General features: G+C 40.5%; 1 protein-coding gene and 1 pseudogene across 1 annotated transcript in view; one reads left to right on the top strand and one right to left on the bottom strand.

The window, feature by feature from the left end:
• Window positions 1–5,229: 5,229 nt before the first annotated feature.
• NIPAL4 (NIPA like domain containing 4) overlaps window positions 5,230–22,649 on the top strand; it is a 32,234-nt gene continuing 14,814 nt past the window's right edge. Inside the window, exon 1 of the mRNA XM_069102492.1 lies at window positions 5,230–5,435. Within this exon, the coding sequence (XP_068958593.1) occupies window positions 5,399–5,435 (37 nt within the window). The 5' untranslated portion in view covers window positions 5,230–5,398. The remainder of the gene's footprint in view (window positions 5,436–22,649) is intronic.
• On the bottom strand, window positions 10,408–21,854 carry LOC138172725 (elongation factor 1-alpha 1 pseudogene; annotated as a pseudogene).

The following is a 22,649-nucleotide window of genomic DNA, read 5'->3' as shown; positions in this document are numbered from 1 at the left end:
ATATTATTGCAATCTCCTTGCTAGTATTTTATTTAAAATTTTTGCATTAGTGTTCATTAGGGAAACTGGTCTATAGTTTTTTTTTCCTGTTTTCACTCTTCTTGGTGTAGGTATCAGCACAAATATTTGTGACATAAAAGGAATTTAGTTATATATATATATATGTATATATATATATATGTAAATCCTATTTTCAAGATAGTTTATATAGTATTGGGATTAATTGTTCTTTAAATGTTTGACAGAATTTGCTTGTGAATGCATCACAGGGGAAGTTTTGTACTAGACTGGCAAGTATAATTTTGTGTTCCAAGGCTAAGGTATCTAAAGGAGAAGTTACAAAAAGCATGGGAAAAATTGGACCTAATTAAAATTTTGTGAGAGAATATCAATTACTATCAACTGTCAACATTATATGCCTACTCTCCCAACTATATAAGATATTTATACAAATCATTTATGCACTAATGTAGGGCATCTTTGATAAAGTTATTAATAAGGAACAATCAACAAAATTCAACAATGGACCACATTTTAAACCATTTCACAATGAATTGAAAGAAGTTAAAAAAATACTAATCCCACAGGGGCGACTAGGTGGCACAGTAAATAGAGCACTGCTCCTGGAGTCAGGAGAACCTGAGTTCAAATCCAGACTCAGACACTTAACACAAAAACTAGCCATTTGACCTTAAGCAAGTCACTTAACCCCAACTGCCCTCCAAAAAAACAAACAAAAAAAAAACCCGATCCCAGTGTGCTCATTATTTATTTATCACTGCCCTCCCCCAATTCATTTGGTAGAATATAAAGTCATCTTATAGGCTCTTTTACAAGAAAGTATCTCAAATCCATACATCAAAGTCATTCAATATTCGTTGAAAGATATAACAACAGAAATAACCTGGTTCAATTACCTTCTGGTTATTAACATCATAAAAAAATGGAGATGTATTCTCAACAAAGGTGCCTGACACTAGGATGTAGGAATGACAGAGTAGAGTCTAAGTAGAAAAAAGATTTCCTGTGAATGATGAGATCTCCCAGATGCTCCAACTTGTAGATGACATCATGTGATTTCCTCAACCCCAGGACATTGTAGAATATTCTAGACAAGATTTGTAATCCAAAGGCATTTAGCCTGACCATCCCACACAGGTAAGATTAAATGACTGAAAAATGCCTGGTGCCCTGGTTACAACATGCATTTGGATAGACAACCAATAAAGCATGTCCCCATACATATGTATATGTATGTATATGTGTATATATGTTTATATTCATGTGTGTTTATATATTACATATATAAAGAGAGAGATTGTGTGTCTGTCTGTCTGTCTGAAATAAACAGTTCATATGAAAAACAAAATGGAAATGGAAATGGAAAAGAATGAAGAGAATGTGATAAATTGTCTTTGAGAAATTGCAAAGCTGATCCAATGAAGCTTTCAATTTTCCCATGAAAGCAAAGGTCCACCTTTTTTATTCTAATTCTCCAGCATTGCTATAGGTCAGCTAAGACAGAATACAACAATCTTTGAAGAATTAATAATTACTATCACATTGAGGGCAATGGCAAGGTACATGGTAGGTGTGAGAATCCCACAACATATAACCAGAGAGGAGCTCAAAAGAAAAACAAGAGTAAAAGAGGTAATCAAGAAACTATAAGAAAGCAGCAAGAAAAGATGGGCTGATCATGTGTCTGTGTCATCAGTACCTACCATAAGTACATAGGTACCTATACACAGTAGGTGCTTAACAAATGCTTGCTGAATAAATGAATAAATGATGAGGTGGGTCCTAACAAGGGTGGGGAAGGAGACGACCTAAGTTGTTTTATATGTATGTGTGTTACACACATATATACATATGTACATATACATATAAATATTCACAACATACATATATACATAGATATTCAACCTATAATTCCATCACTGTCACTAAAGCAAAGACTCCTCCTCTCTTTTACTTCCATCCTCTTCCAGATTGTTCTTAGTGTTTCCTATAATCTTATTTCATACGTGTTCTTGTGGGTGCATATGTAGTGTGATATGTCCCAGGCAGAATTACCCTATGTAACTCCCAATGTTGTCCATAAAGATGGATTCATTCATTCATTTATTCAACAAACATATATTATTTTTCATGTTCAATAATCATGCATCTGAGAAAATGAAATATGCTTTATATAGATTTGCAAAAGACAATTCCTTTGTCAAACCAAGTTTTCTGATTTGACTTTTGAAAACTATAGTCTCTGTAGACTTTAGGGAGACTGAGGAGAAGATAGAAAGGATTAACTAGGTGCAAAGCTGCCCCAAATGGTCCTATAACTACTCCGATCTCCTCAGGTACCCAAGAGAGAGGATAATCTGGGTGTAAGACAACCTTCCAGAGGGGGAAGGCTAAGTGGCCAATAAATCAGTCATTGGGGTCACTAAACCTGCCTTTATGTCAACTTCAGTAGTTGAACATGACAAGCCAACCTCATTCACATAGTTTAATATCTATTTGTACATTCCATTGCAATCATTGTTTCTCAAGACAATGGGAGCTTTTAAATGGATGGTATGAGTCTCACACCCAAAGAAGGAGCCAGTCAAATTCCCATGATACCAAGATACAAAGTAAGGGCAATGTTCCCAATAAAGGCATGTCATTACTACTCCCTCCTTCCCAATCTCCAACAAAAACAGGTGCAAAACATGGGGCAATGAATTGGAATGCTACAAGGGAGACCTAACTACATCTAATGTGACTAAAACCATCTGACAGACTAAATATCAGTTTTGCTACACCAGTTATAGAATTCTCTGTCATTTGAGAGTCACTAAATCATAGATCTGAGCTAGAAGGACCTTAGAGGTCATCTAGTCCTACCTCTACTTTGCCCCATTTTATAGTTGAAGAAACTGCAGCCCAGGTAGTTTAGGGAAGTGACTTTCCCAAGATCACACAGATAATATGCTCCTCTGATTCCCTATACACCAAAATGTCTCACCATGGTGTAATGGAAAGAGAACCGTACAGGGAGTCTAGAAATCTGTGTTCAAGTCCCGGCTCCATCACTTACTAAATATTGTACACTTAATCTCTTCTGTATCTGAGCTGTCTCATCTGCCTAATGAAGTGACTTGACTAGGCATTCCATTCCCTTCATCCTTGCCTGGGATGCTCGGCTTCCTCATCTCTGCCTCTGAATCCATAACTCTGTTCAAGTATCAGCTACTACATAAGGCCTTTCCTTGATCCCTCCAAATGCTATAACCCTTCCCCCCATTACTTTGCATTTATTGTTTCATATATTTACATATACATATATACATACACACATGCTTATTCATATTTCTTTTTCTTTGTACTTGTCCTGAGGAGTATGTAAGCTATGCATTTTTGTCTTTGTAATAAGTACCTAGCAGAACCTGATTCATAGTAGGCACTTTTAGTGGTACTTTAGTAAAGCACTTTAGATGTCTTAGCACTTAATAAATGCTTCTTGAATGGAATTGAATTACTCCTTCCAGTTGGAAAATTCTACAACTTTAATTCAAATATTTGGGTTTTTCCTAATAATCAAAAATATCCTTAATGGAGCTGGTGTTTAATGAATCAATCTCTGGAAAGATATGAGTATGGCACTTTTCACATTGGCTGGTCTGACTCTTTAAAGGGACAGCCACAAAGCTGAGCTGAGTTGGACTTGGACAAACAACAGTGGGGTCTGTTGTTCTCCATTGGGGAGGACAATACTAAGGTCTACTCTGCCACCCTAACAGGGACATTGTTGCTGGAGAAAAGGGCATTGTGGTCAAATGGAGAAAAGGAGCCAGCACTTCAATGGGGCAAATTGTGTCTGGAGTCACAGAATCCTAGAATGCCCTAGCTGGAAAGGACTTTGGAGATAATTTAGACCAACCCCCTCATTTTACAGATGAGTAAACTGAGGTCTGTATAGGAGGTCTGTGTACCCAAGATCACACAAAAAATTAGGGACAAAGCCCGGTATCCTAACTTTTGACTCCACCACATTAAGTATGGGCATGGATGGATGCCATTTAAATCTACAATCAGAAACCCAAGATCCAAGTAAGACTGGAATCAAAGATTCCACACAGTGTGGTATGGTCCATAGAGTGCTTTGGTCTGCGGTTCCTAGCCTGAATCAAGAAAATTTGTGTTCAGACCCTGTTTCCCATACTTGATAGCTGGGTGCCCCTGGGCAAGTCACAAAAATTCTTTAAGTCTTTTCCTCGGTAAAACCTAGGGAAGGGTTGTGGTAAGCATCAAATGAGATAAAATATGTAAAAATCTAAGTTAAACCTTATCAGTGTTAGGTACTATCAGGCAAAAGAACTCATGGAATTGAATTCCACTCAATGCAGAAGCCTGACTGCCTTCCAAAAGCTGGTCAGAGGGCCTCTTCACCCTAACCTGCTCCCACAAAAATCAGAGATGGTCCGAATTAGACAGAACGAAAAAGATCACTTAGTACAATCCTCTTTTTATACTTTAAGAAACATACTCCTGTAAGTGAAAGGGCTTGACCCAGAGAGCTACTGTCAGCACTGGGACTCTGATTCAGGAATCTTGACCCCTACTACCCAGTTCTCTTTCCAACACCATCACTACCTAGCTCACCCATTTAACAAGCTCATTTTCCAGGACCTGATGAGTCTTTCTAGTTTCTCTGGCAATTAGGGCTCAGACGCTTTCTTTTGTTTCATTAACTGGACAGCTGCCCAAAACCTAAATTGGTAGACTTACTTGTACGACCTCATCCCGGTTACACCCGTGGCAAAGCACAACTTCTAAAGAGAGGAGAAAGTGACCTCAAAGGAGTGAGCTACGAGTGGCCACACAGAAGCAAAGAACCAAGGCAGAAAGAAGAAGAAAGAAGGAATGGGTGATTAGGCAGATCCCGGCTCCAGGGGAGGAAAAGGTGAGTCACAATGAGAGCCAGGATACTTTTCGAGGACAATCACCGATTCTAAATGATCACTTGCTCATTAAAGTAAGTTGTTTTGTTTTTTGGGGTTTTTTTACAAAGTTTTACCAAAGTCCCATTTGGTGATGCCAGCAAGTACAGAACTCGGGCGGGATTCTTGAAGTTGATTTCCACAGGACCTCCCTCCCTAGGAAGATTCCTCTCCCTTGCTCCCCATTCAGCCCAAGAGGATCCTCCCCGAAGCCGGGACCCAGTCCCCTTCCCGCCCCGCCCAGCCTCACCGCCACTCCCCATCCACTCTCCGGCCCGTGTCGGGCGCTGTCACTCACCAAAGAAGAATCACATACTGACAGCTCCTCCCGAACCTAGGACCAGGGGTGAGAGCCGGGCTGGGAGGGGACCACGGGCCGCCTCCACTGCCGCCGGAGCCGGATCCGCAGCTGCCCCATGGAGACGCTGGGAAGCAACAGCAGCTGTGCGAACGGTGCGCCTGGGATCTGGACCAGAAAGGGGGGCGAGGGACCGGAGAGCTCCGGGTGCTGGATCTAGGGGTCCTGGGGGGGGGGGGGAGGGAGGGAGAAGGATGGGTTTAAAAACCTCTGCTCTTTCTACCTCAGCGCACCCACAGCACTAGCATTTTCCCAGCCAGGCTTTCTTAGAATCTGGGTGAAGGAGTCTTATAGATCCTGAGCGCACACTACCCAGTAAGTCACGAAGAAAGAACTAACGCTGAGGTCAGTGTCGGGAGACCCGGGCCCAACTCCCGGATCCTAGGATTTTGGAGTATCAGTTAGTCAGTCAATAAGCATTCATTAAGCTATGGAGACTGGAGGAGCGCTGAGAGGCCAAAACCCGATTCCTGCCTTCAAGGAGTTCACCTTCTAAAGAGGCAGACAATATACCAGCAACTGAGTACTTACAGGATGAATTCAGTGTAAATGGGAGGTCATCTCAGAAGGAAGCCAGTAGCAGGTTGTACTGGGAAAGGCCTCCTACAGAAGTCCGACAAGAGTCAAGTGTTGCTAGAAGCCAAGAGGCAAAGCATTCCAGGCATGGAATGAGCTCATGAAAGGCATAGGTTTAGGAGAAGGGATTGTCCTCTGTGAGGAGTACATCATGTACATCACCGAGGGGAGTAAAGTATAGGAAGACTAGAAAGGCAGGAAGCTGCCAGATTGTACAGGGCTTTAAAAACCAAACGGAAGAGTTTATTTCTGGCCTTGGAGGTTAACAGATGTGTTCCTAGAGTTTAAATGTGTCAGGAGTACGTGACTGGGTCAGAACTTGGCAGTCATGGAGCTCAAATCTTTCATTTCACAGAATGAGGAAACTGAGGCTTACAAAAGGGTAAGCAACCTGCCAGTGCTATGTCAGGTAGGATTCATGGTTGCATCAGAGAGAGGGGTTGAACCCAGTTCTGACTCCAGAACCAGTGCTCCTTCCACAATTGTTGGTGGCAAAACTGGAAGCCCAGACCAGGTCTCCTGAACCTCCTGAATCCCTTATTGTACTTATACCTCTATTCACACCATGGAAAAGCAGCTGCCTCTAAATGTCTTTTCTCTTAAAGATCAATTCTCCCAAATTCCCACTCCAGGCCTTGTCTAGGATTGTAAAGGGGTCTATCGCTTCATAGGATCATGGGATAATAGATTTAAAGCTTGGAACAACCTTAGCCGTTATTTACCCTAGCCTTTCTTTTTTTCAGATAAGGAAAATTCTCCCTGAACTAGAATTTGAACTCAGGTCTTCTGACTCCAAATCTGAGACCCACTATATCCTACTGGATTTCCTAAAACTAGGCAGGGAAAAAAGAAAAAAGGAGAAATGGGGCTTCCCACTGAGAGAAACAAAGGGAGAGGAAAACACTCTTTATCCACCTCTGGTTTATAAAATATGGATTATATCAAATACCCATTTGCCTTCATCATACACTTAGATTTTTAAATAAGTTTTTTATTGATATTTTCTGTTTCTTGTATCACCATAGTATCTATCCCATGTATCCCTCTCCCTTTCCCTCCCTGAGAGCTATCCCATAAGACATGTAGGGATTTGTTTGTCTTTGGTTTGTTTAGAAAGGCAAAAAAAAAAAGTCAGCACAATTGATTAATACCTTAAAAAGTCTGAAAACATGTGCAGTGTGTAACACTTGTAGACCTCTCACCTCCACAAAGGTGTAGGTTGGAGATTTCTTATATCCTTTTATTCAGGGTCCACTTGATCTTTATAATTTTATTACATTTACTTTGGATTTTTTTGATGCGCTATTGTTCTTTCCAATTATACTTCTGTGTTACTGTGCATATTGTTTTCTTGGCTCTGCTTACTTTGCTCTGCATCAGTTCATACAGATCTTACCATACTTCTCTGTATTCATCATATTGTGGCTTCATGGTGTGTTGTAGTAGCACTGTCTCAAAGATTCAGAGTCAAACCACCTCTAACCCAAGTACAGGCATTTATTGAGGATTGATTCAGAAGTGGGCTACGTTCCAAGAGGAGCCAGCTACTTAATAAGACAACACAGGCAAATTTATAGTGAAATGTTTCTGATTACACAACAGAAATTATGAATACTAAAAAGGTAGGGTGGGGGTTGTTAAGGAATTAGGAAATGGTGAGGGATCCCTTATATGGTTTGGGGGTCAAACATCCTGGTCATGATGCTTTCTGATTGGCTAGCTATTGTAGACCTGTCTGGTCAAAATGGATAGTTAGGTATTGTGTTCCTGTCTTGGACTAAAATGGATGACATGATTGTGGTTGAGTGCAAGGATACGCCGGTTCAAATATGTGAATTGAATCTTGGGGCAGTGGTTAGCTAGGGGCAGTGGCTATATTGAGTTTGGGGACCTATGGTGTGGTTAAAACCAGATTGTGTAATTAAATTAGGACATACCTATTTTTCCTTGAGGCCCATAAGGAAGTTAGAATATTGGGGCCAGGGACAGCTTTATTAGGATTCTGTCAGTCACACACATCATTTCTTACTATACAGTAAGGGTGTAATCTGGGGCGGCTAGGTGGCACAGTGAATATAGCACTGGCCCAGAGTTCAAATCCAGCCTCAGCCTTTTAACACTTACTAGCCATGTGACCTTGGGCAAGTCACTTAACCCCAATTGCTCTGCCCTCCCCCCTCCAAAAAGGAAAAAAAAAAAGAGTGTAATGTACTCCATTACATCCACGTACCATAACTTGTTTAGCCATTTGCCAATTGATGGGCATCTAAATTGTTTCCATTTCTTAGCTATCACAAAGAAAGTGCTGCTATAAATATTTTGGAGTGTGTGGAGATTTTTTTTCTTACTGATGGCTTTCTTGGGGTATAAACCTAATAATAGACTCTCTGGCTCAAAGGGAATAGACATTTTAGTCACTTCATTTTCATAATTCCAAATAGCTTTCCAAAATGGTTGTACTACTTCACAGCTCCAACAATGTATTAATGCACTGACCTTCCTGTAACCCCTCCAACATTGGCTGTGGCCATTTCCTGTCACTTTTGCTAATATTCAGGACACAGTCACTTAAAGTTTAGAAGGGACTTTAGGAGTCATGTAATCCAATCCCCTTGTTATTACAAATGAGGAAACTGAGACCCAAAGAAAGTAAGTGACTTGCCCAAGGAAACACAGATAGAAAGGGACAGAGCCAGGATTTAGAACCAAGATCTCCTGGACATATGTGTTAACCCAGAATCTAGATGCTGCTTTAATCCTTCCATAGGAATGTGCTATGCTTGTTTCCTTCACACTTTTTGGTTTCACTGGGGGAAGAATCTCAGAGCTGGAAGGGATTCTTCTCTAGAATTCATAGAGAGGGATTCCTGCAGGCCACATATTAACTTATTGTATTTTATTTTTGTTAAGTATTTCCCAGAAGTATTTTGGACAATTAATCAGTAAACATTTATTAAGTACTTACTCTGTGCCAGGCATTGTGCTAAGCACAGGGAATATAAAAAGAGGTAAAAGACAGACCCTGCCCTCAAGGAGCTTACAATCCAATGGAGACAGCAGAACAGCATGTAGCCCATATGTTTGACATTTCTGATCTAATCCAGACCCTCACTTGATAAAGGAGGAAAGTGGAAACTTCTTAGAATTACATTTTATCTTCAGCCCTCTCCCAGGTCGTTTGTCCTTATGAGAGAATCGGGTCAAATTATTGATCTTAATGAATGAAAAAGCATTTAATCTAATAGATTACTGAGACTCCAAGTATTTTTTTTTCTTTTCACTGCTTCTTAAAGGGAACAGAATTCCTAGTCAGGCCTAGACACCTCCTTTTCCTAGGCGATCCCATCCCACAAAAAGCTTTTTGGTTAAATGGCTCTAGACAGACTTGAGGAAGGACTGGAAACACATGAGGTAATTGGATTAGCTACCTATGAATCCCAGTCTGGTCACCTTAGTTTCTGGGCTTGCTTCCCGGAGTCCTCTCTCCCCCTTAGGCTCTTGCTCACTTCCTCTACTCTGGAAACTCCCCAGATTTCTATCTCTTGGAAGGATGGGGTGAGAGTTAGTAATTCAGAGTTTGTTTGATGAGAGATGGAGACTGGAACTGAGACAGGGTTTGGGAAGGGAACCAGTCTGGGACTCAGGAAGGCCTGAATTTAAGTACCACCTGAGACTTTCCTGGCTGTGTGACCCTGGATAAATCACTTCATCTTTCACTGCCTGCAAACAACTCTAAGAGCAGTTGTTGATTAAATTTGGTAAAGGAAGTTTCTTCACAGGGAAGGAGTTTCTTATCACAGATTCAGGGCAAACAAAAATGCTTCAAGTAGGAGTTGGACAAGATGACCTCAGATTCTGCTCAAGAGGAAAAGTAATGGTATCATAGAAAAAACATTGGACAAGGCATTAGAATACCAGAGTTCATGTTCTAGATCCACCATCAGACATGAAAAAAACTTACATTTGTTTGTTGATTGAACTTCAGGTTTTCAAGCTTTTCACATATTAGTTCACTTGAATCTTACAAAAACCCTTCAAGATAAGTATTGTAAATAATATATCTACAAGAGGAAACTGGAGCTCAGAGAGGTGACACAATTTACTTAAGAGGTTTTACATAAAGTAAGTGGGAGAACCAGACTTGTACTCAGGTCTTCTGATGTCAAATTTATGTTGCTAGGTGGCACAGTGGATAGAGTACCAAGTCTGGAGTCAGGGAGACTCCTCTTTCCAAGTTCAAATCTGACCTCAGACACTTCCTAGCTAGGGAAAGTTATTTAGGCCTGTTTGCCTCAGTTTCCTTACCTGTAAAATGAGATAGAGAAGGAAATGGCTAACCACTTCAGTATCTTTGCCAAGAAAACCCCAAATGGGGTCCAACTGAACAAATTCATGACAATTGAAATTTACATAGAACTTTGAGGTTTTCAAAGTGCTATACATATACATGTATATATATATATATATATATATATATATACACACACACACATACACACACACACACACACACATCTTTTCACGTCAATCTCACCACAGCTCTGTAAGGTAGATAATGGGAGTGTTATTGCCTCATTTTATACATGAAAAAAATGAAGACTCTGATGATTCAGTGATTTGCCCAAGGCCAAGGAACAAGCACATGACAAAGATTCCAGCCCAGGTCTTTTTACTTTCAATCACAACCTCTCTGGGCCTTTCTTATCTGCAAAATGGTGATTTGACAAGATGAACTCTACTGTTCTTCCCCACACTGACATTCTAGGGTCTTCAGAACATTTCAGCTCAGAAATTGTGACTATGATTCTATAAATGTCTACCTTGCCACCAAAATGGCAGCTAAATTTCACATGGCGGAAAACAATGGAGCCATCATTCCCATTCCGCACCTCAAGGGGTTCTTACCAAGTAATCTTCTGGCTCTTGGCTAATACTGGAGTTTGAGTCCTTGGAAAGGTTGGCCTGGAGATTGCAGTTTGGTATGGGATTTGGCCTGGAATTCCTAAAGTTTTCTTGGGATTCTGAGAATTTGATCCAGATTTAATGTCCACAGAGTCAGAATCAGTCTTAGCATGTTTTAGAGAGAATAGGAAAGTATGGGAGGGGACTATGCCAATCACCAATAAGTTCACCTTCTGGAACCTGGTGCCTCGTGGAACATTGGTTTGAAGAGGCTCTCTTTTCCCCAGAATGTCTTCAATTAAATCCAAACAAAATGGATTGAGATCCTGAATCCAGGGTGACCTAAGTGAATACTAGCTTGGCCTTGAGAATCCTAGCATCTCAGAATTGGAAGGGTCCTCTGAGATGATCCAGTTCTGCCTCTTGCTTGGTGCAGGAATTCCCTCTTTAGCATTCCCAACAAGTGGTAATCCAGTTTCAGCTTGAACACCTCCAGTGACAAGGAACCTACTACCTCCCAAGGAAGCCTAAGTTGTGCTTGTACAGTTCCAATTGCTAGAAAGTTCTTTCTTGTATCAACCCAAAAATTCATCTCCTATCAGCCTCACCCCCCAGCCTCAGCTGTGCCAAGCTGAACACATCGATGCATGTCCTCATACCCACCCATGCTTGTTCTCTTCTCTTCCTGTCAGTCTGTCCTTGTTCCCACATGAATTATTGTCTGGCATCTATCTTATTTATCCCTCACTGTCCTACACCCACCCAGCCTCACCCTATCTTTTTCCTTCCTGTTCCATAAATTTCACATTCATTCCTATCCATCCATGTCCTCTGACCTCCATCCTCATCTCCTTATATTACCCTATATGCTGACATCCATCATCATCCCTCTAACACACTGGACTTGAGAGATAAAAAGACCTGAGTTTGAATCCTTCATTTACTTAATATCTGTGTGATCCTGGTGAAGTCACTTAACCTTTCTCAGCCTCAGTTTCCTCATCTGTATAACAGTAACATTATCCCATAAGGTTATTGTGGGAATCAAATGAAATAATGTATAAAGTGCTTTGCAAACTTTGAAGTATGGGATGAATGTTAGTTATTATTATTGACATCCATCCTTATCTCCCTGTCTGTTCCCATGTCCCAAAGTCCCTCCTCCTTACAAGTTTGTTCCCTGTCATTCATCCTCATTCCCCTGTCTGTACACATCCCCCAATCTACCCTCATCATTCTGTACCTGCTCCCTAATATCCAACCTTATTCTACTGTGGCCCTCTCCCTCATAGCTATTTACCTGTCCGCCATCATTCATCCCCATTGCCATCGATCCCCTTACATTCATTCTCATTCCTCTACCTGTATCTCTCTCTCCTATATTCCCTCTCATCTCTCCATTTATCCCTCTCCTCTACTTGTGTATTTGCCTCTTTTTTCCTATCCTTGTCAAACATATCCAATGTAATCTCAAATCTGTTCCTTATCTTGTCCTCCGTGCTCATCTCTGTTGGCTATCATCCAGCAGTTTATGCCTCTGCCTGTGTCACTTCTGCGACACTGCCTGTGTCCTTCTATCCTCCTTTGTCATCCATTCCTGTTTCCTAACGCCCATTCTTGTCTTCTGGTTCCTTGAGAATATCCACCTCATTTCCCTATCTGAACCTGTCGGCCAATACCTATCCTATGCCCTAGAAAAGAAGTTCCTAGTCAGGATGGGAGGTTGAAATGTAGGACTTGTGAAGTTTCCTCCAAATCCACAGGTTAAAGTCAAGGCCTGGGAAACTTAAATCTGTAAGGAAATCCAATTATTTAGGATGGGAACTGGCTGTCTATAAATTGTCCAAGGGGGAGGTTTGATTATCCAGATGTGACATTTCATCTTTGCAGGGGATTCCTGGCAAGGAAAATTCCTCTACCAATCAAAATCATGAACTATTCTACAACTTATGGTCTTAGAAAGTTGTGTTGGGCTCTGAAACTTTAGATTACTTGCCTAGAGTCACATGGTCAGTATGAATCAGAGGCAAGATTTGAACCCTGATCATCCTGATTCTAAAATTAGCCTTCTATTTGCCAAATCACACTTTTAAGAATGAGACCTAAGGCTAAGAGGAAACTGTATATAGAGGCAGCTGGTGACATGGTGGATAGAGTGTTGATAGATCTGAGTTCTAGATCTGAGAGGTGGATAGATCAAGATCTGAGTTCAAATCCCATCTCAGATAACATGACCCTTGCAAGTCATTCAGTCTCTACTAATTAACCTTAGTTTTCTCATCTGTAAAATCAGGATAATAATAGCATTTTCCTATCAGTATTGTTGTGAGGATTAAATGAGATAAATATTTGTAACTTGTTTAGCCTAGTGCCTAGAATAGATTAGATAGATAGATAGATAGATAGGTAGATAGAGATATTTAAATGTTTATTTACTTTCCTTCCCCTTATAAAGATGACCATACTGCTAGACTATGGCATTACTCTGATTCCTTTCCCTTTCTCCAACTCCAAATACAGTTTTATATAAAAGGTTTATTGAAGCCCCATAGCAAACATTGTCTCTCTCTCTCCCCCATCCACTTGTCCTGTTCCCCAAGCTCCCATTATATTTATTATTGTTTTTTCTCTGTCTCAGACTGAACTTTGACCTGCTGTTAAAAAACCTCACTATCACAACTTCACGGGCATAAATTCAACCTTGGGTCCCAAACCAGGCCCTTTGTATGTGAAAAACTTCTCTGCTTTTCTTTCTTTCTTTTCTTTTTTCTTTTTGGAAGGCAGTTGGGGTTAAGTGACTTGCCCAAAGTCACATGGCCAGTTTTTGTGTTGTGTCTGAGACCAGATTTGAACTCAGGTCCCCCTGACTCAAGGGCTGGTGCTCTATTCACTGCACCACCTAGCTGCCCCTTCTCTTCCTTTCTTGCTTGGCTTCATTGGAAACTCAGGAAGAGCAATGGCACCTACTGCATACCAGGCACTGAAGGACTAAGCACTTCACAAATATTATGGCATTTCATCCTCAGAGCAGCCCTGCCAGGAGAAATGCCAGGAGCAGAACAGAGGTCTGTGCACAACATTTGTAGGTCTGACCAAGGCCTTTGACACGGTCAGTCATGAGGACTTACAGAAAATTATGTCAAAAGGTGGTTGCCTGGAGAAGTTCCTTGGCATCGTACGTCAATCCCGTGATGGCTCGCTTGCCCGGGTTCTGGATGATGGACAATGCTCTCATGTTTTCCCAGTCACCAATGGAGTGAACAAGGTTGTGTATTGCTCGCGTGCTTTGTAACATGATGTTTTCAGCCATATTGTCAAACACCTTCAGTGAGGATGAACACAGCATCAAAGTCAGCTACCTCACTGATGGTACATTCTTTTTTTTTTCTCATAAACTGTTTTAAGGGTCTCAAAATTCTGTGACAGATTTTTGATCAAGTTGTTTCCATCTTAAAATGACTGATTTTAAAAACAACTTAAAACTGCCATGAAACAAACGGTCCACAAAAACATTTCTTTCCTGCTGAAGCTTTTATGATGCATTGTGATCATTAACCAGTCTTTTACTATTAAACTTAAATGGCCAATTGAGACAAACAGTTCTGAGACCGTTCTTCCACCACTGAGTAAGACTGGGGTGGCAGTTGTTATACAGAATATTCATTTAGCCTTCTGGGCAGATTTTGTGGCTTTGCCAGCACCAGCAACCTTCTTGTCCAACTGCCTTGATGACACCAAGTGCAGCAGTCTGCCTCATATCACGAACAGTAAACAACCCAGGTGGAAGATAATCAGAGAAGCTATACACACACGTGAGCCTACCTGGAACCATGGCAACTGTGGCAGCATCGCCAGCTTTCAGGAATTTAGGGCCAGCTTCTAGCTTCTTACCAGAACAACGATCAATCTTCTCCTTCAGGTCAGAAAGCTTGCAAGCAATGTGAGCAGTGTGACAATCCAGAGGCGGGTAGCCAGCACTGATTTAGCCTGGATTGTTCAGGATAATGGCTTGTGCAGCAAGGCCAGCTGCTTCCATCTGTGGGTCATTCTTGCCATCACCAGCCACATTACCACAGCGGACATCTCTGATAGAAACGTTTTCGATATTGAAACCAACGCTATCCCCTGTCAGAGCCTCCCTCAAAGCTTCCTGGTGCATTTCCACAGACTTTACTTCAGTTGTAACATTGACTAGGGCAAAAGAGAACCCCATGCCTGGTTTTAGAGCATCATTTTTAGTTCTGCCACAGGTACGGTAATAATACTGCCAATTTTGTAGATATCTTGGAGGGTAGACAAAGGGGCTTGTCAGTTGGATGAGCTGGTGGCAGGATGCTTCCAAAGCTTCCAGCAGTGTAGTTCCAGTAACATTCCCATCCTTACAAGTGACTTTCCATTCCTTGAACCAAGGAATATTAGTGCTTGGCTGTTGTCACCATTCCAACCTGAAACTGGCACAAAAGCTACTGTATCAGGGTTGCAGCCAATTTTCTTAACTTAGGTACTGACTTCCTTGACCATTTCCTCATATCTCTTCTGGCTGTAGCAGGGCTGGGTAGAATCCATTTTGTTTACATCAACAATCAGTTGTGTTACACCTAGTGTGTAGGCCAGAAGGGCATGCTCACAGGTCTGCCCATTCCTTGAGATGCCAGCTTCAAATTCACCAACACCAGCAGCAACAATCAGGACGGCACAGTCAGCCTGCGATGGGCCTGTAATCGCCTTCTTGATGAAGTCTCTGTGTCCTGGAGCATCAATAATGATCACATAGTACATGCTTGTCTCAAATTTCCGCTGGGAGATATCGACAGTGATACCACCCTCACACTCAGCCTTCAGTTTATCCAAGACCCAGGTATATTCGAGGGAGTCCTTTCCCAGCTCAGCAGCCTCCTTCTCCAACTTCTCAATGGTTCTCCTATCAATTCCACCACATTTGTAGATGAGGTGGCCAGCAATGGTGGATTTGCCAGAGTCTACGTGTCCCATGATGACACTGTTAATACGGGTCTTTTCCTTGCCCATTTTTGTGGAGGCTTAGCGATGGTTTTCACAATACCTGCACAAAGAAAAGAATTGTGTTCTGGTGGCAAACTCGTTGTGAAAAAGATAGCAAATTCTTTCGTTTAAAAAGGCTACAAGCCAAGACCAAAGTGGAGGGAGTGTTGGTGCATGATTTTCTGTTTGCAGATGGTTGTGCACTCAATGCAGCCTCTCAAGCTGAGATGCAGCAAAGTGTGGATCAATTCTCTGCTGCTTGTGCTAATTTTTGCCTAATAATTTAACACCAAGAAAACAGGTGTTCCATCAGCCACCACCACATCATCCATATGTGGAACCATTGACTACAGCAAATGGGGATGTTTTGAATGTTGTGGATAAGTTCACTCACCTTGGGTACTTTCCAGGGATGTACACATTGATAATGAGGTTGACACACGCATTGCCAGACCTAGCTCAGTGTTTGAGAGGCTCCAAAGGAAAATACGGGAGAGAAGAGGTATTAGACTGACTACCAGACTGTGAAGATCTACAGAGCCATTGTACTGAACTCATTGCTGTATGCCTATGAAACTCGGACAGTATACCAGGGTCATGCCAGGAAATGGAGTCACTTCCATTTGAAATGTCTTAGGAAGATTCTGAAGATCACTTGGCAGGATAAGGTAACAGACATTGAGGTCCTTTCTAACTAAACTGCCAAGCATTCAACTCTCCTTCAGAGAGTGCAACTCTGACAGACTGGCCATGTTGTTCAAATACAAAATGTACACTTGCCAAAAAGACTATTTTTTGGAGAACTCTCATAGGGCAGGTGTTCACATGATGGTTAGAAGAAATGATGCAAGGACACTCTCAAGGTCTCTCTTAAGAACTTTGGGATTGATTGTGTGACATGAGAGACACTGGCACAGGACCACTCAGCATGGCATGCCCTCATCAAAGAAGGTGCTGTGCTCTATGAGCAAAGCAGAATCAAAGTAGCTCAGATAAAACACATCACATGGTGTGCAAATTTAGAGAATCCACCCCAAAATTTCACAAGGACTATATGTGCCCGACCTGTGGTAGAGAATTCCCAGTTCATATTGATCTGATCAGCTGCAGTCAGACACACTGAAACTTGACCCTAGCATAGTGATGTCATTTTGGTCCTCTCAGAAAGCGGACAACAACCACACATGAGCAGCTAGGTGGCACTGCAGTAGATAGAGTGCTGGGCCTAGAGTCAAGAAGACTCATCTTCCTGAGTTCAAATCTGGCCTTAGACACTTCCTAGCTATGTGACCCTGGATAAGTCACTTAATTCTGCCTCAGTTTCCTCATCTGTAAAATGATCTGGAGAAGGAAATGGCAAACCACTCCAGTATCTTTGTCAAAAAAAAAAAATCCCAAATGGAGTTATGGAGAGTCAGACATGATTGTATGCAACCGAAAAGCAACAATTTTTAGTTTACCTAATCCCAGAATTGCTTTCCTAGGTCAAAGAAACAGTAACAAAATATAGTTGATTCATTATACCTTCCGCATTGTCATACATTCATTCAGCCTGAATGATCATCATATCCCTTCCCAGATCTTCCTTTTGTCCCTAGTGCAGCTTTTTTTTAAAGACCTTTTTATTATCTCTAGAATTCATCATTGGCTCCAATACCTTCCTAGCTTCAACTTTCCCAGGACTTTTCTCATGGGGCCAATGTCTTTTTTTTCCCTTTGGCTATCTGCTTTTGTTTCATGTGTATGTCTTTTAAAAATCTTGGTTCATTTGTGAATTTCCTGGGTATCCGCATTGGTCACTTTAGGCAGTTTCTCTTTTTTTCCTTCTTCATTAGATCCATTTGTGTTTTTGTCATCATAATGTCATTATTAAGAACACATCATCCCTCTTGTTCCAGCTTCCTCTGTGAGATTTTAGACCACATGATACAAGCGATCCTTAATACAAACTCTTTTGCATCAACAATTCCCATCCCAGTAATAGCCTGCTTTTCCATCCTTACCTATCACAAACTACTAAGGATCATGGGCTCAAAGATATATTTCTGGAGGGGGCCATCTGGTCTAACCTCCTCATCTTAAACATGAGGTAAGTGAGGCCTAGAGAGGTTAAGTGACTGGTCTAAGGTCACACAGCTAGTAAGCATCTGAGATAGGATTCAAACCTAGCCCTTCTTGACTCCAAGTCCAACGCTGCACACTGTGCCAAGCGCCTCTGCATTTATTTCTACTATGGCAACATTCTTCCTTATTGATCAAGCCCATTCTAAACCCTTGATCTGGTCTTATTAGCCACAATCAGGTCCTCAAAAAGTAGTTTCTCCCATTGTTTCCCGCACCTTTTAAGGAATTAAATTATCTGATAATGTCACAACCACCACCATCCAATCAACCTCTGGTATCAAATATAAAATTCTCTGTTTGGCATTCAAAACCTTTCACAGCTAGGGGCGGCCAGGTGGCGCAGTGAGTAAGAGTGCTGGCCCCAGAGTTGGGAGGACCTGGGATCGGTTCCGGCCTCAGATACTTAAAACCCACACACAAAAACTGGCCGTGTAACCTTGGGCAAGTTACTTAACCCCAATTGCTTTAAAAAAAAAAAAACAACCCTTCACAATCGGGCTGCCTCCCATTTTCCCCGTCTTCTTACTTCTTACATCCTCTCCAACATACTCTGGGATTCAGTGGTACTGGCCTCCTTGCTGTTCCTTGTTCATGACATTCCAGCTCCCAATTATGGGCATTTTCACTAGCTCTTCCCCATGGCTGTTCCTTCCTCATCTCTACTTCCTGGCCTCCCTGGCTTCTTTCAAGCTCCAGCTAAAAACCCTTCTCTGAGAAGCCTCTCCTGATCCACTTGATGTTAGTGCCTCCTCTCCAGTGATTATCTCTAATTCATCCTGTACAAAGCTTATTTGTAGATACTTGTTTACATGTGGTCACCCCCATTAGACTATGAACTCCTTGAGGGCAGGGCCTATGTTTTGCCTTTGTATCCTCTGCACTTAACACCGTGTCTGGTACATAGTAGGTGCTTACTAAGAGAAGTCAAGAATTTGTGACGTGCTCTGCTTTTAGCAAAGTGATGATTCCAGAATTCCAGCAGATAGTGGAAGTCTTTTCCCTCACCCCACCCCCACTGCTGCTGTATGAAGGTTGTGATCTATTATTCTAATATGTCATCCATTTCCTCCAGGCTAACCAAGCTATAGTAGACTCCCACAACTCTCTTCTTCCATCCATTGTTGTCAGAGAGCTGATTTTCAACATGCTTTCTCCCTCCAGTCTATGTATTTCCTCACACACATGTATTTCTTATGATACATAATGCTACTTCACTGCCTCTTTACTCTGTTATTTTGCAATAAGATATACTCTTCCACAGTCATATTCCAGTCATGAGTTCCATCCTACCAAATGTCAGTGACCCACATAATATGGAACTTACCTCCTTGCATTAAGATCACGAATTAACCTTGTTTATATCCTATACTTTGCACAAGTGAGTCAGACTGATCAACCTAAAATCGTGGGATTTGGAACTTTTCTTCCCTTTCCAGTAATCAGTTTTCTAGAGAAGCTGTATTTAGCATTGGAACATTGAGAACACAATTCATTTTCTTTGTGTGTGTGTACTTTTTATTCTTTTAAGCTTAAATACAAAAATAGAAAAGAAAAAAATTTTCATGTACACAGCTGAACATGAGAGGATTCAATATAACAGTACATTTCCATATCAAGAAAACCTATGTAATAAGTGCTACACATTGTTTTCAAAACTACCCAACTTTTCTTTGCTTCATCCTAGGCTTTCTTTTGTTTTCAGCTGCATACTTTTTACTTATTTTTTTCCTCCCTCCCCAACACCCCCCCCAAGAGAAAGCTACAATTAAATTTGGAGATATATATGTATGTAATATATATGTGTGTGTGCATATGTATGTATATGTGTGTATGTATATATATATATATATATTTGATACATGTAATGACTATATTAATAATTTAGATTTCTCAGAGCTACCTCTTCTGGCTTGGGAGTCAGAGTCTTACAATGCAGCTTGGAATAATCAATCAAACCCTTGACAACACTCTCACAATCACTATGTTTCTGTGCCTAAGTGCATTAAATGAAGGGAATCAAAGATTATAGAATCTGTTCCCATGACAGAACTCTGGTCCTATACCCCACTAAGTAATGACCCCGAAAGACTTGAAACGATACTGTTCCCCACAGAACTCCAGAACATCTGTATTATCCTGCTCTAATGGGTTTGTCCACTTGAACCCTGGAAATACACACACATATATGCACATATGCATATAAACATATGTGTAAAATGGTACTATGCATATTTCTATCTGTCATTTCTTTCTCTGGAAGTGAATAGCATCTTTCTTCATAGGTCTAAGTCCATGTTTTTCTTAAACCAACTAGCTCAACATTTCTTATACCACAGCAGTATTCTAAAATAATCATATCCTATCTAAAAGATTGTCTATCAAAGTTTTTTTTCCCCAATTTTCTGCTTTCCTTCTATTGGGTACAATGGTTTTCTGAATTTCATCTACCTTCTTACTAAACCAAGAATCCTGAAAATTTCTAAGCTTTGCTTGTACTTTACTTTTGATGGAATTAAATGCTAACCTCATTGTGGTATGCCTGTGAAACTTGGACAGTATACTAGTGCCATGACAGGAAACTGAGTCGCTTGCATTTGAACTGTCTCAGGAAGAATAACTACCAGACAGGATAAGGTACCAGACACTGAGGTCCTTACTCAAACTAAACTGCCAAGCACTCAAACTCTGCTTCAGAGTACAACTCCGATGGGCTGGCCACGTTGTTTGAATGTAAAATGTACACTTGCCAAAAAGACTATTTTATGGAGAACTCACACAAGGCAAGTGTTCACATGGTGGTCAGAAGAAGGGATATAAGGATACTCTCAAGGTCTCTCTTTTAAGAACTTTGGAATTGATTGTGTGACATGGGAGACACCATGGGCAGGGCTGGCATGCACACATCAGAGAAGGTGCTATGCTTTATGAGCAAAGCAGGATTGAATCAGATCAAATGAAACACATAATGTGCAAATTTAGAGAATCCACCCTAAATATTCACATGGGTTATTTGTGCCCAACCTGTGGTAGAGCATTCTGAGCTCATATTGGTCTGATCAGCCACGGCCAAACACATTGAAACTTGACTCTAACATAGTGATGTCATTTTGGTCATCTTCAGGAAAGGAGGCCAAGAACCAACCAACATTGCTTTTATTTATACAAGAAAATTTTAATTTAAAATAATCCAAATTATCTATTTTATACTTTAACAATGCTCTTGCCTTATAATATAGTTTAAGGTCTGGTACTGCTGAAACTTCTCTTACATTTTCCCCCTTAGTTTCTTTGAAGTTCTTGACCTTTTGTTCTTCCAAATGAATTGTGGTATTATTTTTCTAACTCATTAAAATAATTTTTAGTAATTTAATTGGGATGGCATTGAATAAATAGATTAGTTAGGTAAAACTGCCATTAAAAATTATATTGGCTCTACCTACCCATGAACAATAAACATTATTAAATTTGGCTTTATTCATATAAAAAATGTTTTACATTTATATTCATGTAGTTCCTGTGTCTGTCTTGACAGTTATACTCTCAGATATTTTATACTGTCTAATTATTTTAAATGGTCTAAAACAATATTGAATAATATTGGTGACAAATAGTGTAGTTACTAAATCTATTTTAGATTTAACTTTGAGATCATAATTACTAGCCCAGAATTTTTTACAAAATAAATTCTACTCCTGCCCTCTATTTTATCTCTGTGTATATCTCTCTTTTATTGTGTTTCCTGAAAGCAGCATATTATTGAATTCAGATTTTTAATCCATTCTGCTCTCCCATTTCTATTTTATAGTAAATTTATCCCATTCACAACTCTAAGCTATAATTACTTATAGTATTTTTATGTCCTTTCTATTTTCCCTCCCTATCTTTCTCATACTATTTACTCTACCCCAAATCACTCTTCTAATTTACTTCTACCTGCCACCTGGCCCTCCTATTCCTTGATCTATTCATCCCCCCAAGAGTTCCTCCCTTATCCTCTCCCCCCACCCTCCACCTTGATCTGCCTCTAAGAGTTTCTCCTTTATCCTCTCCCCCTCCAAATTTTTAATCTTCTTCTAAAAGTCTCTCTCTTATCCTATCCCTAGCCCTTTTATTTCTTTCTAAACATAGAAGACTTTTATACCGTTCTAAATGTATATGTTGTAACCTCTTTAATCCATTTTCTGATGAGAATTTCTAGCACCAGTAGCCCCTCCCCCTACTTATTTCTTCTGTATCAATTCTTCCTTTCATGCCTCATTTGTATGAGATAATTGCTCCTTTTTTATCTCTCCCTACACAGTTTTATTTTTTAGGCTCACTCCGTTATACACAGCCCAAGCCTTTCTTTCAAGCTACCCAAATAATGATGACAGTCATAAGAGTACTACATGTTCACATATTAGAAGTAAACAGATTGATCTTATTGAGTCCCTTATAATTGGTCTTTAACATTTACCTTATATTTCTCCTGGATCTTATATGTCAAATTTTCCATTAGGTTCTGCTCTTTTTGTCATAAATTCCTAAAACTCTCTCAATTTGTCAAGTATTCATTTTTTCCCCATTCAGGATCATACTTAATTTTGCTAGGTTGTTACCCTTGGTCATGTTGTAACCGCAGCTCTTTTGCTCTATGAAATATAGTGTTCCAAAACCTATGGTCCTTCAACATAGAAGTTGTTAGGTTTTGTGTAAACCTGATTGTA

The sequence above is a fragment of the Petaurus breviceps genome, unplaced genomic scaffold (genome assembly GCF_028583685.1).
Source record: "Petaurus breviceps papuanus isolate PSGF00001 unplaced genomic scaffold, PetGlider_PUasm1.0 551, whole genome shotgun sequence".
Classification (NCBI taxonomy): Eukaryota; Metazoa; Chordata; class Mammalia; order Diprotodontia; family Petauridae; genus Petaurus; species Petaurus breviceps.
Note: the sequence above shows the minus strand (reverse complement) of the source record. Positions and strands in the feature narration are given on the sequence as shown.